Here is a 15,523-nt window from a genome sequence, read left to right on the forward strand (position 1 = left end):
GCCTTAAGTTATTTTTATACAACTAATTTCAGAAGGTCCAGGTCTGCGTATAAAACATGTGTCCTACACTAGGAAGCCAATTTGGAAGAGGTAAAATTAATTTGGGGCGATTTGTTATTTGCCCCGAGAATTCAAAGATTGTTCTTTGGAGAAACATACCAAACCTACAGGGTACTGCTAACTCATGTTCTTAATATAAGATTTTGTTTGATTTTTATTTTAATTCTAAATATAAGATCAAAATTTACTTTATTTTTCATATTTATCTATTTTTTTCAAGATAGTTATTCTAATAATAATAGTTATAACCAATAAATTTGATTAGCAAGAATATTTTAAGAAAAACAATACTACCTCCGGTCCTAATTATAAGAGCCAGTTGACTAATTTGAGGAGATTAAGGAAGTAAGTTGAGTTAGTTAATTGTCTTAAATAGGTGTTATCTTTCATAAAATATTCTTACTAATCAAGTGTATTAACTAGAACTATCATTATTAGATGGGTTACTTTGAAAAAAAAAATATATAAATATGAGAGACAAGGTGGATTGGGATCTTATATTTAGAACCAAAATAAAAATCAAACAGAGTCTTATATTAAGAACCGGAAGCAGTACTTATTCATTACAAATAACTAATTTACTAGGATAGTTTGGCTTGATGAAGTTCAACGCATCCCAAACTCGCCGGTATGTGGAAAACTCATCGCTCCGTTTGGTATCGTGGAAGTGCTTTTGAAGAAAGTGAAATTGGAAATGGGGCTTAAAAATCTGTTTGCCCTTTGGTGGAAGATTTTAGAAGCATATAATTTTGCATTAATATGTTTACTTTTAATATCAAATGACCATTGTACCCTTCCTACGAAGGACCCCACCCCCCCCAAAGTCACAGCACTCCAGAAAGAAGATGGCGGAGCAGACGATGACAGAGCAGAATCCCAAGCGGCGATCCCTCGCCTTTGCCGGCCAACATAGAAAGCACCGCCACCACAGAAATCCCGATCTCTCTCCTGGAAGATCAACACCGCAAGCCACCACAGAAATCACTGCTATTGATTGCCCCATATGTTTATCATGTGAAGGGCATGATGGTCTAAAAAATTAGCTTGCACGGAAGTGATCCACTTCCGTTATTTTTTTTCCCTTTCTTTTTTTTTTTTTTAAATGGAAGTCCATTTCTCTTAAACCAGACGCCCCTAAACTTTTACGTCTACCAGCACTCCCACTTCCATAGACTTGTGCCCTATGAAACGGGGTGAGAGACCATGACGTGCTGCTTCTGCTCGTTAGTTAGTATAAAAACTAATTAATTAATTTAAATAGATTAAAAAAATTAGTTAAATTAGTTATTTATAATAAATAAATATTTTTTTGCTTAAATATGTTTGCTAATCAAGTATATTAATTAGAATTATTATTATTACAAGAACTATCTTGAGAAAAAATAGATAAATATGATAAATAAAGTGATTTGAGATTTTATATTTAGGATCAAAATTAAAATTAAAGGAATTCTTATACTACTTCCAGTCATTAATATAAGACCTTGTTTGATTTTTATTTTGATCCTAAATATAGCATCTCAATCCGTTTTGTTTTTTACATTTATTTATTTTTTTTCTAAGGTAGTCTATCTAATAATAGTAATTCTAACCAATACACTTAATTAGTAAGGATATTTTAGAAAATACAATATCTATTTATAACAAATAACAAATATAATTTATTTTCTTAATTTACTTAAATTAGTCAACTAATTTTTATATTTGTAAGAGATAGTATTAAACGCGGAGGTAGTGTAGATTTCAAGCTTGATCCTCGTATTACTCCGTTTTCAATATATGTCATCAACACCTTGTTGACGGGATTTTCACTTCTCCGTTTGTAGCTTGTAAAATTGGTCGAGGTAAGGAAGGATCTGGAAAGGCATTGACGGAAGGGACTCTGGAGTATATAAATATATAAAGAATCTTTCTTTTTTTTTCTTTTTTTTTTGCGCAGGCACGCTCTTGCATCACTGGTGATTGCTTTGGAAGAATGATAAATAAGTCAGTCATGAGGAATTTATCCCATTCTATCTGAAAGAAAGAATGCGGACTTTTCCACCTTTTTCTTTAGGAGTGACAAATAGGTTATCCAATAATAATGGTTATGCTTTTTTTTTTTTGGCCAAATAATAGTTATGCTTTAAAACGACTATTTGCAACTTATACTATCTTATTTATAAAGTTAACGGTCCTTGCCCTTCTATTGTCTCCACGGTCAATGGTTCTTCATGCTTCTCCTACTTTTGATTTAATTTAGATATCCTCAGGGAAGGGATTCTGATTTCTCAAAAAGAATCCATGCGGGATAAGAAAGAACATGAAGAAAGCGAAAAAAGCTGCATATCCTCGTATGCAAGATCTCGTATTGGGCCATCCCCGGTTCGTTATTTGCATTTTTAAAATTAAAGATGCAAGTATTTATGGCCTAAAGTTATAGAAGAGGTAAATGCCATAACCTCTTTTTTATAGAGAAATTTTCATGTCACTGGACTATAAGTTTATTAGCTTGCTATTTGCAATTTTATACTTAACGAATGCTGCCACGACAAGAATCTGATGGTTTCTAATTTGATGGTATTTTACCAAAACCATATCCGGATCTAGTCTTCTTTTGCAAGCAGGCGAAACTAATTTGCCATGGCATGCTGCCCCAAGTGTTGCTTTAAAAGAATTCTTTCCAGAAGGCAACTAAAAATTGAATTTTGTGAAATAATGATGTATAATACTCATTTGATTTTTAATATAAGACCTATTTAACTAATTTAATTAAATTAAGAAAGTTATGTAAATTAGTTAATTATAAGAAATATGACATTTTTTTTAAAACATCATAATCATCTCTTAATATCCTTCCTCCCTCACTTATTTGATTATAGTCGAGGGATATTCATAGAGATAATTTTAAAAAATTAATAATATGACAAATAAGTTTTATATTTAAGACTAAAATTAACTTAATAATCCGGTTTTATATTAAAAACAGAAAAATATTAGTGAAGGGATAGAGGCATAATATTCGGGGGAAGGTGGCCGATTGTGGGTTGTGTTTTAAGGTCAGAAAATTGCAAAACCTAACCCTGGTAGACGCCATCTTCTTATCCAAAATTTCTAACAGGAAAGCGAAACGCATGTTTGGTTCCTCTCTGGAATCTTTGAAGGGATCAAATCTTGAAATGGAATGGCGACGCTTCTTCCATAAGATCGTTTTCATCATCCACCACGCATTTGTTATCCAAATAATTCAAGAGAAGACACCCCTCGTGACTTCGATGTACAGCATGTGCAACTTTTATTCTAAGAAACTAATATAATTTGCAAAAAGATATATACAAAGAAAATTATTGCAGGATGAAATGAAGGAATGTGACGGAGGGAGGGGCTGTGGAGGCAGATACATTGAATGCGAAGCGATGGGTTTGGTTTTTCACCTGAGTCTCAGGGCATCATTATTGGGATGGAGAGAGCAACGTCAACATTCAACAGTTGTTGATAAGCGTGAATTCCAATCAAACAAGCAAATCACAATCTCCCACTACCAAACAATAATTACTAACACTGCTTTCCAATTTCGATGCCCATGCATCTAGGTCCGTATACAGTGCTCATCACAGTACTCATCAGGTGACAAGCCTGATGAGTTATCTAGACCATCCAGATTAGATCTGGATCACCTGATGAGTTATCTAGACCGTCTAGATTAGATCTGGACGGTCCAGATTTAATATTTTAAAATAAAATATATATATTTTAAAAAAATGATAGTTAGAAGATTATCTTTATTTTTTATTCTATACTTATTAAAATAATTATTTTTAAAAAAATTAAAATTAAATCTCAAACGTCCAGATTTGATGAGTGCTCTCCGATCCATCCTCCCCCTCTCCGCCCAATAATTGAGTGACCTGTTTCCCCCGCCATGGGATCTCCCCTCCACCCTTTTCTCTGTTCATCTCATTTGTTCATCTCGTTATAATTTTAGAAGACTGTTTTTACTTGATAGCTTGCAGTAAAACCGAAACAAATCATTTCTGTCTCCGTCTATCACTTCTACAGCTACATGTTCCAATATTTGAGAAAATTTATCCCCCGATTCGATCTGTTCATATTTCTAGTAACCAATAGCTAAGTTCTTTCATATCTTCGATTATTCATAAGACAGGAATCTCTCAACAAGGATTTTAATTTCGTTCTGCCTTGATCACAGAGGCATAAATAAGCATGTCTCGCTCCTATGCTACTGTTCCTCGCCGTCCCCCACTTTTCTTCACTCTCGCAGGCGGATTTGCAGCTTTTTGCAATTTACTGACTCACACACAACGATAATCCCCTGATTTGATTTCTCAATGCAAGCTGCACAGCTCGCGCACACAATTCATATCCACAAACACGAAACACAAATATAGACGAAATACCATAAAAGAGTCAAATTACAATGATAAACACCTAGGACCTAGCAGGAGATATACTCCTCCCCCACGGGCAAGCGAGAAAAAACCGGCTCCCCGCGGTAGACATTACATCATATTGACAGAACCGCAACTAACACTGATTCAAATCATAAGAGTAGCCCGCAATGTCTAAAATTCCACTGCAACGGCCTCCCTAACACCTAATGACTATGCATGATACGACTCTGAACTAGAATTAAACTCAAGATTACATATAACACATGCACTAGAACCATATGTATGCCCTCACAGAGATGCCCAATCAATCTCGTAAGAAGGGTACTTTTGCAGATTCAGATTATCCAGAACCCCGTCCCACTGAGGCTCGCTCCCGTCCGCAAAAGTCAAATCAGACAGGGGAGAAGAACTGCCGGATCCCTCGCTCTCCGTCGTCGCCGGCGACGAGGAGCTTTCCACCTTCACACCGGCTTCGCTGGCCACCGGCTTTGAATCTTTCGAACCCGCTTTCGACCGCCCCCCTGACCTCTTGGATGAGCTCGTCAACTTCCCGGACTTCCCCTGACTCTGAAGATCGGCCAAACTTTCGCATATTGCTTGAAGCTTGGCGTCAACAGAGGAATGGAGTGGCTTGTACTCCCCGAACTCGCCGCCGACGCAAGAACCTTGGTGTCGAAGGTTGGGAAAGTTGAGCCTGGCAAAGTCACCTCTGAGCTTGTAAGCAGCCTTGTCATAGGCTAGGGCGGCTTCCTCGGCCGTGTCAAAGGTACCGAGCCAAAGTCGAGTGCGGTTCTTAGGGAGCCTGATCTCGGCGACCCACTTTCCCCAGTGACGCTGCCTGACACCTCTGTAGAGTTTCGTGGGTTTGGGAGGTACACCCGTATGCTTCATGGGAATAGGTTTGGGACTCAAGAAGCCAAGGGTGGTGCTGGCACTATTTTGCTGCCAACACGGGTTTTGATGGTTCTGGAGCTGGATCTGGGCTTGGATCTGGTAAATCTGAGATGGGGTTAGGTGGTTGAGCCCAAGAACGGAGCTTGGTTGCCCGAAACCCATTGTGTTGAGGCTGTTCGATAACCCATCGCTAAATATAGGGGTCATCGACGTGGAGCAACCGTCTGCCAGAAAACTGGGCTGTGAAGGTACTGATGGGGAAGAAAAGAAAGAGTTGGGGGAAGGAGGAGAGTAGGATGTAGAAGGTAGAGAGGAATTTGAACAAGGGGATGAGTCTGCGGAAGGAGAGGGAGTTGTGGAAGGACTTTTCATAAAAGGTTCAAGCACTTCCATCAACTCACCCCTGAAAGGATCTGACTGGAGTGGTCTGCTACTGTAGAAATCCATTGTAGCTGCCATGACTTCCACAGATCTAAAAGCTAAAATCAACCTGCGTCTCACAAAAAACTAAAGAACAGGCACTGGTTGCAGACAGAAAAATTAAAACCAACCAAGCAAGAGAGAAAATATTTTCTACAAAGAGGGACAGGAGAGGTCAAAAATACCCAACCCCTATAATCCCAAGCAATTAAAGAAAAAAAACCAAAGCTTTGAGGGATCAAAAACAACCCTCGTAGCCAATTGAAAGATGAGGAAAATTCCAGAAATTCAGAAAGAAAAAACTGAAAGTCCCAAAAGGTGTGAAAAAAAAAAACCTGGATCTCGATTCTGAAAACACCTGGCTTTCGAGAAATCCTTCTAAGTTTGCTTCTTCGTGAACTAAAAGACAAACCCAAAAATCATAACTTGAAAGACAGATGATTAACAGAAAGGGATTCAGAGAAGCGGGGCGTTACAGAAGGGGGGAGAGATGAGATGAAGATTAGAGAAAGATCAGGAAATAGCACAGATAGTGAGCTGCTCTCAGGAGAAAAAAGGAAAAATAATTTGAGTGGTAACCTCTCAGCCGCTCTTGGCTCTTGCCCTCCTCACACCCACTCCTTTATATAATGGCCTGCCACCTTTGTTATCGCTTCTGCTCACTTACTTTCATCTCAAATTATCGCGCTCGCAAATTCTACCCGCGGGTTAGTTTGAGCCCAAAATCGTCGTGACGCAAGGCATCTTCAAATTGATTGAGATGTCTACCAATCAGATGATGACACGAACCGGACCTCTTGAGATCAGCCGACACGTGCCCTTTCGGAACCGGCAGATGTCGGTATCTTTTCTGGTCGTCATTTGTTTTGGGGTCTGTTGACCATTTTGCGCGTTCACACCAACTACTCTTGTCGGAGTAGATCTTTACCCCACCGGGCCTTTTTCTTTTTTCAACTTTACAGTTTGTTTACTTTTGGCGCTGCTCGGCTGCGCCGCATCGCTCGAATCAAAGCAATTTGGTTTTAATAGTTTTCACACGATTAAGATTTTTCAAATGTTTTGTGTATGTTGGGATGAGATTAATGTCAGATTTATAGATTAGATGACAGGGAGATAATATAATCCTATGAGCGAGGGGGCATCGCAGTGCGCAAAACGATAAGTGGAGGGCCGTTTTCATTTGTTTTTGTCCGAATTAGTGGGTTAGCCGGCCTGTGATGTGTGATCTATACATTTAAATTAATTCGCGCATACCAAATCAGGTCATTTTTTATTTAAAAAAAAAGTAGGGAATGCTGTGTTGTGATAATCAGGGAGCGAAGGCAGCTTGAAGTGGTGCCAATAGTATAATATGAAATATGAGTTTGTGATAATGGAAGCACTTAATTTTGTACCGCGATAAACCATGATACGGGTGCGCCGTTGGATTTTAAAAGGGGAAACAAAGTCAGCGGGGACTAATTTGGGAGCTTCATGCGATAGGCCTTCACGCATCACAGAAGTCTCTAGATAAAGTGGGACGAGTGAAAGCCAGTTGTTATGCAAATTATCCTAGTCTAAATCTGGATTGGTTTGCCAACAATATCTTATTCAATAGCACCTCATATCTCTTCATATTAAAAAGTATGCTGGTGCCATATGCTGCAACCAAATGTGATGCGTGTAGCTTCCTTCTTATGGAGAAAGGGATTTGCACTGTCAAGGGACGTTTGTGATGGCTTTTAACCCGTTTTTCATTGTGATTTGTGAAATATAAAATAAATATATTTAAAAAATTGTCCTGACTTGTAGTCTTCTGGTCTTAAATATAATATCCCTTTTGTACTATAATTTTACACTACAAAATAAGTATTATATTTAGGACCGGAAGAATATAAAACATACTTATAAGTAATTTTAAATACTTATAAGTGTCTTGTGTCCTAAAATGTAAGGAAGGTTATTTGAGGTATTTCCAACACATTAATCATAGTATTTCCTTAACCCAGCACTGGATTTTTATTTAAGCTTGATCAATTTTAAGTGAAACATCTTTTAATTTTTTTATAAGGGATAATTATATTGTTAAGTGCACCTGAAAAATACTCTATCTGTTTCTCTTTATAAATAACTCTAAACTCTATCACGTGGATCACAAAAGTCAGTTAAAGACAGTAAATAAGTATAAATTGAAAGTTTTTCCTCTAAAATGTCCTTATTTACAAGGGACAGAGAGTATAAGAAAATTATTATAACAAGAAAATTATGAAAGAGAGAGAATATGGATAGAGAGAGATAATGGTTTTTCCCCCTAAGAGAGATGATGATTTGAGAAATAAAATGGTAAACATACTAGGTATCAAGATAAGTAATTAATTGGGACAAAATAAGAAATTTGTTACAAAAATTTAAGACAACTTATAAATATTATTTATTTTTAAAGATAAGAGGAAAATGGTAGTTGTTACTTATAAAAAGAGACGAAGGGAGTAATATTAGAATATTGAATATTACTTTATTTTTTAAAACATTTTTATTTATGAAATAGGTAGTTGGGAGAGAAAATTAAAAAAAAAAGAGAGCAAAAGATAAGAGTTTGAAAGTATGATGAGTGTTTAGCATTACATAAAAGTGTTTTTGAAAAATATTTTTTTATAAATTGAGACAAACTCTTTTATATATTTATTTTATATACTGTAAAATTACTTTTGAAACAGTAAAGAGGGATAGCTTGTCTTTTGTATCTATGTAGGGTTGTTAGCTGGGCCCTGTCTTCGCTCTGTTTGAAGTGTAATACCGGTTTAAAGTAATGTTATTTCAGTTCACATTAAAAAAAAAAAAGTATGATTTAGGCTTGTGAGAAAAATACAAGAAAAAATTAGAGAAAAATTAAACAGATGCATAATTAACTGAGAATAAAAATTCTAAAATATTACCCTTCTAGTCCTATTTATAAGATATTTTTAGCATGTTTCACGCAGGTAAAAAAACCTTAAACTTCATTAACTCTCATTTAAAATTTAATGACTTTTCAACTTTATTCCTATTTAATATACATTACACCTCATATAAACAAAGTTAACACAATAATAAATAAAGAGTAAAATTATATATCTATACAAAAAAAATTTTCAGTATTTTATAAATAAGATCAGAAAAGCATAACCGATAAGAAGAGAGACGGCGGTTTAAAAAATCTGTATACTCCAACACGGTTAAATTTTTTAAATAATTAATGTACAGAGTGTTACGAGCTGGTATTTGTTAATGTGCATTGATTATTAATCAAGAAAAGGATGCCTAGGTAGGATAGGAGTTATGCAAGAAGGAATCACGGGAGGGGTTGGATTAGCTAAAAAGCAGAGGAGCCGCCGACGAAACTGCTGCGAAGTCGTGACGTCATTGTTACGCATGAAACGCGGAAGAAACTAGAGGAATTGTCGACGTGGTGGACCCCAAATAATGATGTGGCGTATAATGATTAATGACAACGTGGCAGTTGAATCCAAGGTCGAACACTGACCATTGGTAGTTCGCGGTTGACCGTAGTTGAGTTAAGACGGCTTTTCTCCGCCCGCCCCCTTTTTTGCCCTTTTAAACGACGGAGATCTTAAGCAAGACTGCAAGAGAACGTGGGATTTGGGTTTGGGAATGAGACAAACTCTTGAATTGCGGCGCCAGAATTTGCCTTAGATGTTTCACGGCTTGACTCACGCTCCAAATCGAGAGTGTTTGGTTGACGGGCGGTGATGGCCGCTGTTGAGCCGCATCAGCCTGGAACGTGACTCACACGCACTTGTCTTGGATTTCGTTCGAGGCTAATTTTAGTAAAGAAGCCCCTGCCCTTTCCCTGCACTCCTGAGTCCTAACCCCAGATGTGTGCTGGTTAAATTTGTTGACCGAACTGAGCCTCGATTTTTCCGGAATATGAATTTGTGAGCGGTTTGTTTGCCCGTTTATATATGAAGGTTTAGATGGTCGCAACTTCTGGTCCAAAAAACAAATCGACGAAACTTCGAATATAGGATATGAAATACCTCCTCCACTGCTTATTAATTCATTAATAATAAATAATTATTTAAAATAATAAATAGGTTAGACATATATTTTTACTTTTAAATTTAACCTTATAATAAACAAAATATAAAATATGACAAAATATGGTAAAAAAGAGTCTGACAAAAAATAGAGATTAGGAATAAAATTAAAAAACATTAATATTAAAACAAATCAAAATAAAAATTTATAAAGTTCTTTTAAAATTTAAAACTTATAAATAAGATAGGAGGATTATAATTAAAGAAGCAAGTGACGTAGTGGAGAAGAAAAGGAAAAGGCAAATCGCATCTCTTCGATGTCAAGAAAAAGAATTTCAATTCCATTACTTTCACGGCATAGGTTTGCGGCATCTTTCAAGCTTTTCAAAATATGAATAGGGCGATCGAAATTGACTCCAGAGGAGAGTCTTGAACAGGAGGAACTTACAAATATAAGATATAGGAATAATTAATATATAACCTTTTATAGTTTCAACCGGTTTTTAATTAGGTTCTTATAATTTTTTTTATCAGGTCCTTATTATTTTACTTTATTTTTAATTATGTCCTTGTAGTATTTATTCTTTATTCTATAAATAATAAATTATTATACCAATCTTATGTTAATATTCTTTTAAATTTTTAGTTAAACATATATATTATTTATTTTTTAATTCTAATTTTTATAATTATAAAATTCAAATTATTATAATAAATTTTCTAAAATTAGAATATAATTATAAATAATTTATAGTTAAGTATAATTGATTATTATGATTAATTATTAATTACTAAATGATTGTGTTAATTATTTTGTCCAATTATATAATTATTAATTTAAAAATAAAATAAAATTTAAAGAATAAAGTTAATAAATTTTTTTTAAAACTACAAAGGACCTAATTAAAAAATAAGTAAAATTATAAAGAACTAATAAGGAAAAAAAATGAAAGGGCCTAAATAAAAATACATAAAAATAAAAAACCTGATAAGATTTTTTTATAAAAATCTAATTAAAAATCAGATAAAATTATAACAAGCAAGCTAGAGATTTATCTTTAAAATATAAACAAATATAGGGGTAAGTTTATTAGCGCGATTGATCTGAGAACCATACAAAACAATGTTTTCACCTAAATTAAAAAAAAAAAAAAAAAAGGGCGCAATACCACATGGCGGTGACGAACGAGAACGTGAGGAGGCGTGGGCTACAGAAACAAGTGTGGGTCACCGTTGAGCGTGCAACTTGGGATGGTAGCGGGGGCCCACCATCAGCGGAACGCGTTTTCTGGTTTGCGAGGTTTGGTGTGACCAGATTTTTTTTTTAATGCCTCGGGAAAGTGGAAAACGGAAAGCCACTACCCTTCTGACGCACGCCACGTGAGTTGCATTCACTTGGAGAAAAACACACACCAACCAAAGGAAAGGAAAATAACCTAAAAAAAAAAATTTCACCGGCGGTAATATAATAACGAATTTCAATGTAATAAATAACAACATATTAGTATCATATTGCTTACTTATCGTGAATTTTTTTAATTAGATAACAAATTTCAGAGTTGGCAAAAAAAAGAAACAAATTTAAGGATACCATAACAAAGTTTTAATCAGATAAGGCATCATAATTTGCAGCAAACGTCCAAAATGCAGGGTTAAATGGTCATGGGTCCTCCTGTGATCGCCACCTTCGCTCGCTAATCTTTTCTAAATTTATTCTTAATTTCCAGACAAAAAAATTACCATTATTATTAATAATTACATTAGATTTGATCATCATATTGATTACTGTAATTATAGATTAAAAGCGTGAAAAGAGAAATATAATCATTAACTCATACCTTGATATAAGACCTAATATGACTTTTAATTTGGTGCTAAATATAAAACTCCAATCTACTTTATTTTTTATATTTATCTATTTTTTAAAGTAATCATTGTAGTAATTGCATATGTTAAGAAGCCCATTAAATGGTAGTTTAGCTAATATACATAATTAACAAGGATATTCTGGGAAAAACAACACATATTTATTACAAATAATTAACTTAATTAATTTTTTTAATATCTCCAATTAGCCAACTACTCCAAATTAACCAACTAAGTCTTAACACATTAATTTATAATATTAAATTTAATCCAAATGATTTAGATTTATAATGAAAGCATAATAGAACGAAAAAAAATGACCACTAAGAAGCCAAATAAAAAAAAAAAAAAAGCCTCATTCTTCTTCTCCTGTTTAGTGTTTGAGTCCACCCTACGTTTCCATGTTGTAGTTATATTTTTAAAAGTTTGCGTATGCAAAAGGGCTTATAAAACCTGAGTGATGTAAAATATCTTTTGCAAAAAAAAAAAATCTCTTTATATCATGCTGCAATTAAAATGTCAGTGTAATTTGATGAATATAATTTTAAGTAGTTCTGATGTTTAAAAACTTCATAAACTTTAACGAGTTTTTTTCACCAACATGAAATAATTAAAAATGTCTTGTACGAAGGGTCTTTAGATGTCTTTTGAAAAGCCTTTTTATTTTTCTTTTTTCGTCCACACAAAAATGTTAACTGTACTCCATTTCCATAGTTTTCAACGGTTTTAGGGCCTGGCCACGTGAATTGACTCTGCCACCGCCCGGCACGCTTCACGTGATGTCGCTCGCGTTCCCCGGGCTCTGTCCGCTCTAATGAACTCTCCGATCCTAGTGTCACCTCTAAATAATAAATATATACAAATTTTTTATTCTGGAAAAAATAGTAACTCATCGTATTTATAATTTATAGATAGATTAATGTGTTTTATTTTCAAACTCAGTAAAATGCGGGGGACTGACATCCAGTCATTGTAAATTTAAAAGAATTTATATGACCCCCGCTGCAAAAGTCCTTCCCCCGTTGAGATGGGTTTTTTTCCTTCGGCTATCTGGGATGGGTTTTCAACAATATATGCATGCATTTCACTCAATAATATCAAGTAATATGCACTTCTGCCAAAAAAAAATTGGCAATAAAAAAAACACGTGTTCTCGTTAAACTTGAATCAAGGTCTTTATAATTTTTATTTTAAAAAAAAAAATCCCAGAGCGATGGTCGATTGTGGCCAATGCCCTGCTCTCATCAAATTATTATTGATACAGTTATGACAAGTCATTGCAGTCGAAATAACGCATCTCGGGGTGGGACGCCGATTAAAGTTGATGGTGATTTTAAGGAACGGTTCCCAAACGAAAACAAAACTATAATGTGGTTTAGCTGAAGGTGATCAGAATTCTATGGTCTGTGAAAAAGATAAATAGCTTGTCATAACGCGTCATATTATTTGACACTAATCATGCTTCCTTTTAATTATGTGTCGAATTTCCGATCAAATTAACTTATGTGTTGAAATATTAATCTAATAACACATAAAACAATAAAATGTGACAGAATAAGGATGCAGCATGACGCATGTTGATGAACACTGGCTCATGAAAGGAACGGAATCCGCCAAGCTGAATGAAAAATGTCATGATTGAGAATGGGAATGATTTTGGATTGTTGCCAAGCGCCCAACCAGACAGGCTTCATCGTGAAGGGTCATCCTACCACTAGATGAAAGTTCCATCGTCCTCATCATTTCATCCTGCCAAAACCACGCCCTCAATCTGTTTTTGGTTTCTTGAAAACGTGGGCTTTTTTTTTAGAAAAAAAAAGATTATTTGATATGAAAAATGGAACATACAATACTCTTTTTTTTTCCCCCCAAAATGAAGGCTCCTGCTCCATGATCCCTTGCTTGAAGACATCAATATTGTTTTTATTGAATGTACAGTAGTTTTCGAATTACAGCGGGCGTGTGATATATTGGTAAGGAGTTTGTAGGGGCGATATTCGAGGAGGATGGTTTTTTTTTTTTTTTTGGGGGGGGGAGGGGGGGGAGGGTGATATATATGTGATGGAATATGGGTGGCAAAGTTGGTATTTAGCTTCCCCGAGGGGAAGCAACAAAGGGGTGGAGCCCAGGGGCAGAACAAGTGGGTGAGGCTAATGAAGGGAGAGGACTCAAAATTCAACCATTTGAGCTGGAAAGGTGAGAAACGGGTGCGGCTGATGGCGAAGGGTTGCGTGCATCATGAGCGTGGTCTTTGATTTTTGGGGCATCTGGGACCGTCGCTTTCAGATCAGCCCCCTCAGACAACATTTCAAATGCGGAATGATAAGAGGGAAGAGGGCCAGCCTGGGTTTTCTCAAGGCCGGCCCATTCGCATGCGCCTAAAGTCCGCTTTCTTTATGACTTCACTACAGGTTCCCCGACGCCTTTTCCTCTGCCCTTTTTAACTTTACCTTCACTTTTACCATTTCATCAAATCAGCCCCTCCTTCGCCTTTTCTCCTACCCCCTGCTCACCCTCACGCCTGATTCGTACTCCTACACCTATCATTTTATGCACCTTTTCAACTGTCTTCCTTCGCTCGGTAACCAACATAATCCACACACAGCCCCCCGAACGAAAACTTGTTCCTGAATCGCTCAACAGATGTTGTGAACTTGTGATAGTGCAGCGGCCACGAGTGTTTGCACAGTCAACTGGGTCAAAGGTGTAGGCTTTACTAGAGCATCACGTTGAGCTTAAGGTTTGCGAAAATCACACGAAATTGGCTTCCGTCCATGTAATGGTCATAGCAGTCGCCGGTCAATGATCCCTAGTCCCCGCCTGGCCCAATGACGAAGTGCCCATTTGTTTCAATTACGTATCATACGGGAATGCAGGATAGTGACATGCCATGTAAGGCTGATTACCAGGCGATTGATAGAATGTTGCAAGGGAAAAAAAAAAATCTGAATTTTAGAATGTTTTTAAAAGCAATGAGCCAAAAAAAAAAACTCAGTCCAGAAAGAAAGGAATGAGAAAAAGACAACATGCCCCGTATGATTTCTTCTTTTTCTTCCTCCTCCCTCGACCTTCAATCATGGCGGATCTGGAACTAAAATCAGAAGGAATAAAACAATCTTCAACGGCAACATATCTGAAACACCAGTTGAATCTAAAACACCAACCTTTTCTCTCTTGGTGTTATCTGTTTTGGTTATTGTTTCTTTAAGCTCTTGTGGATCAACTACTTTGCTGAAGTATTAATTTTGCACATCTTTGCCTAGGCTTTTATGTCAGGACCTTGCTCTCTGGTTAGTATATCCTACTAGGGACCTTTTCATTACCCCATGGGGTACCCACGCCTGAGACTCTTGGTAGTATAATTCAACGGGCTCTGCTCCACACAATAACAAGTGCAAAGGAAGTTTATGGTTATTGGGACCCTCTGAAGTGTCATGGATAACACTATTAGTTGTTGTGAGCTGCAACTGGTTTGAGTCTTTTTTGCTGATATTTGCTTAAATTGACCAAATGTGACTGGTCGGCTTTTTTGGGTGATCTTTTTATTTTGTTGAATAAAATTATCTTTTCATAAAAAAAAAATCTAAAACACCAAACCTTTCCCTTTTTTTTTTTAAGGAAAATTACGTACAGGTTCTAAGGAAGAAACTTTATTATAAGATCTCACGAAATGTTAAAATTACTAGCAAGTCCCAAGAAACCTCAGAGTATTATATTCTAATTGTAAAATGACATCACTACCCCTTAGATTTCCAATTTATATTTTCTCTGTCATCGCAGTTAACAACCTTAGCAGAGACTATTAACAAACCAATAAGAAGGTGTTGACAACCTAAACAGTATCCGCTGATAAATTTTTTTATAGGATCACATAAC

At 35.9% G+C, this 15,523-nt stretch overlaps 1 protein-coding gene across 1 annotated transcript; it reads right to left on the reverse strand.

Annotated features, from left to right (window-relative positions):
- Positions 1–4,420: 4,420 nt before the first annotated feature.
- On the reverse strand, positions 4,421–6,357 carry LOC114716589 (ethylene-responsive transcription factor RAP2-4). The gene has a single exon (XM_028901617.1). The coding sequence runs from the start codon at positions 5,802–5,804 to the stop codon at positions 4,740–4,742; it is 1,065 nt and encodes a 354-aa protein (XP_028757450.1). The 5' UTR covers positions 5,805–6,357; the 3' UTR covers positions 4,421–4,739.
- Positions 6,358–15,523: the final 9,166 nt, after the last annotated feature.

The sequence above is a fragment of the Neltuma alba genome, unplaced genomic scaffold (assembly GCF_004799145.2).
Source record: "Neltuma alba isolate B1F8T4 unplaced genomic scaffold, ASM479914v2 tig00011681_pilon, whole genome shotgun sequence".
Classification (NCBI taxonomy): domain Eukaryota; kingdom Viridiplantae; phylum Streptophyta; class Magnoliopsida; order Fabales; family Fabaceae; genus Neltuma; species Neltuma alba.

Bases quoted from the DNA above. Each gene is read 5' to 3' on its own strand.
- LOC114716589 (XM_028901617.1), bottom strand. From the start codon at position 5,804: ATGGCAGCTACAATGGATTTCTACAGTAGCAGACCACTCCAGTCAGAT.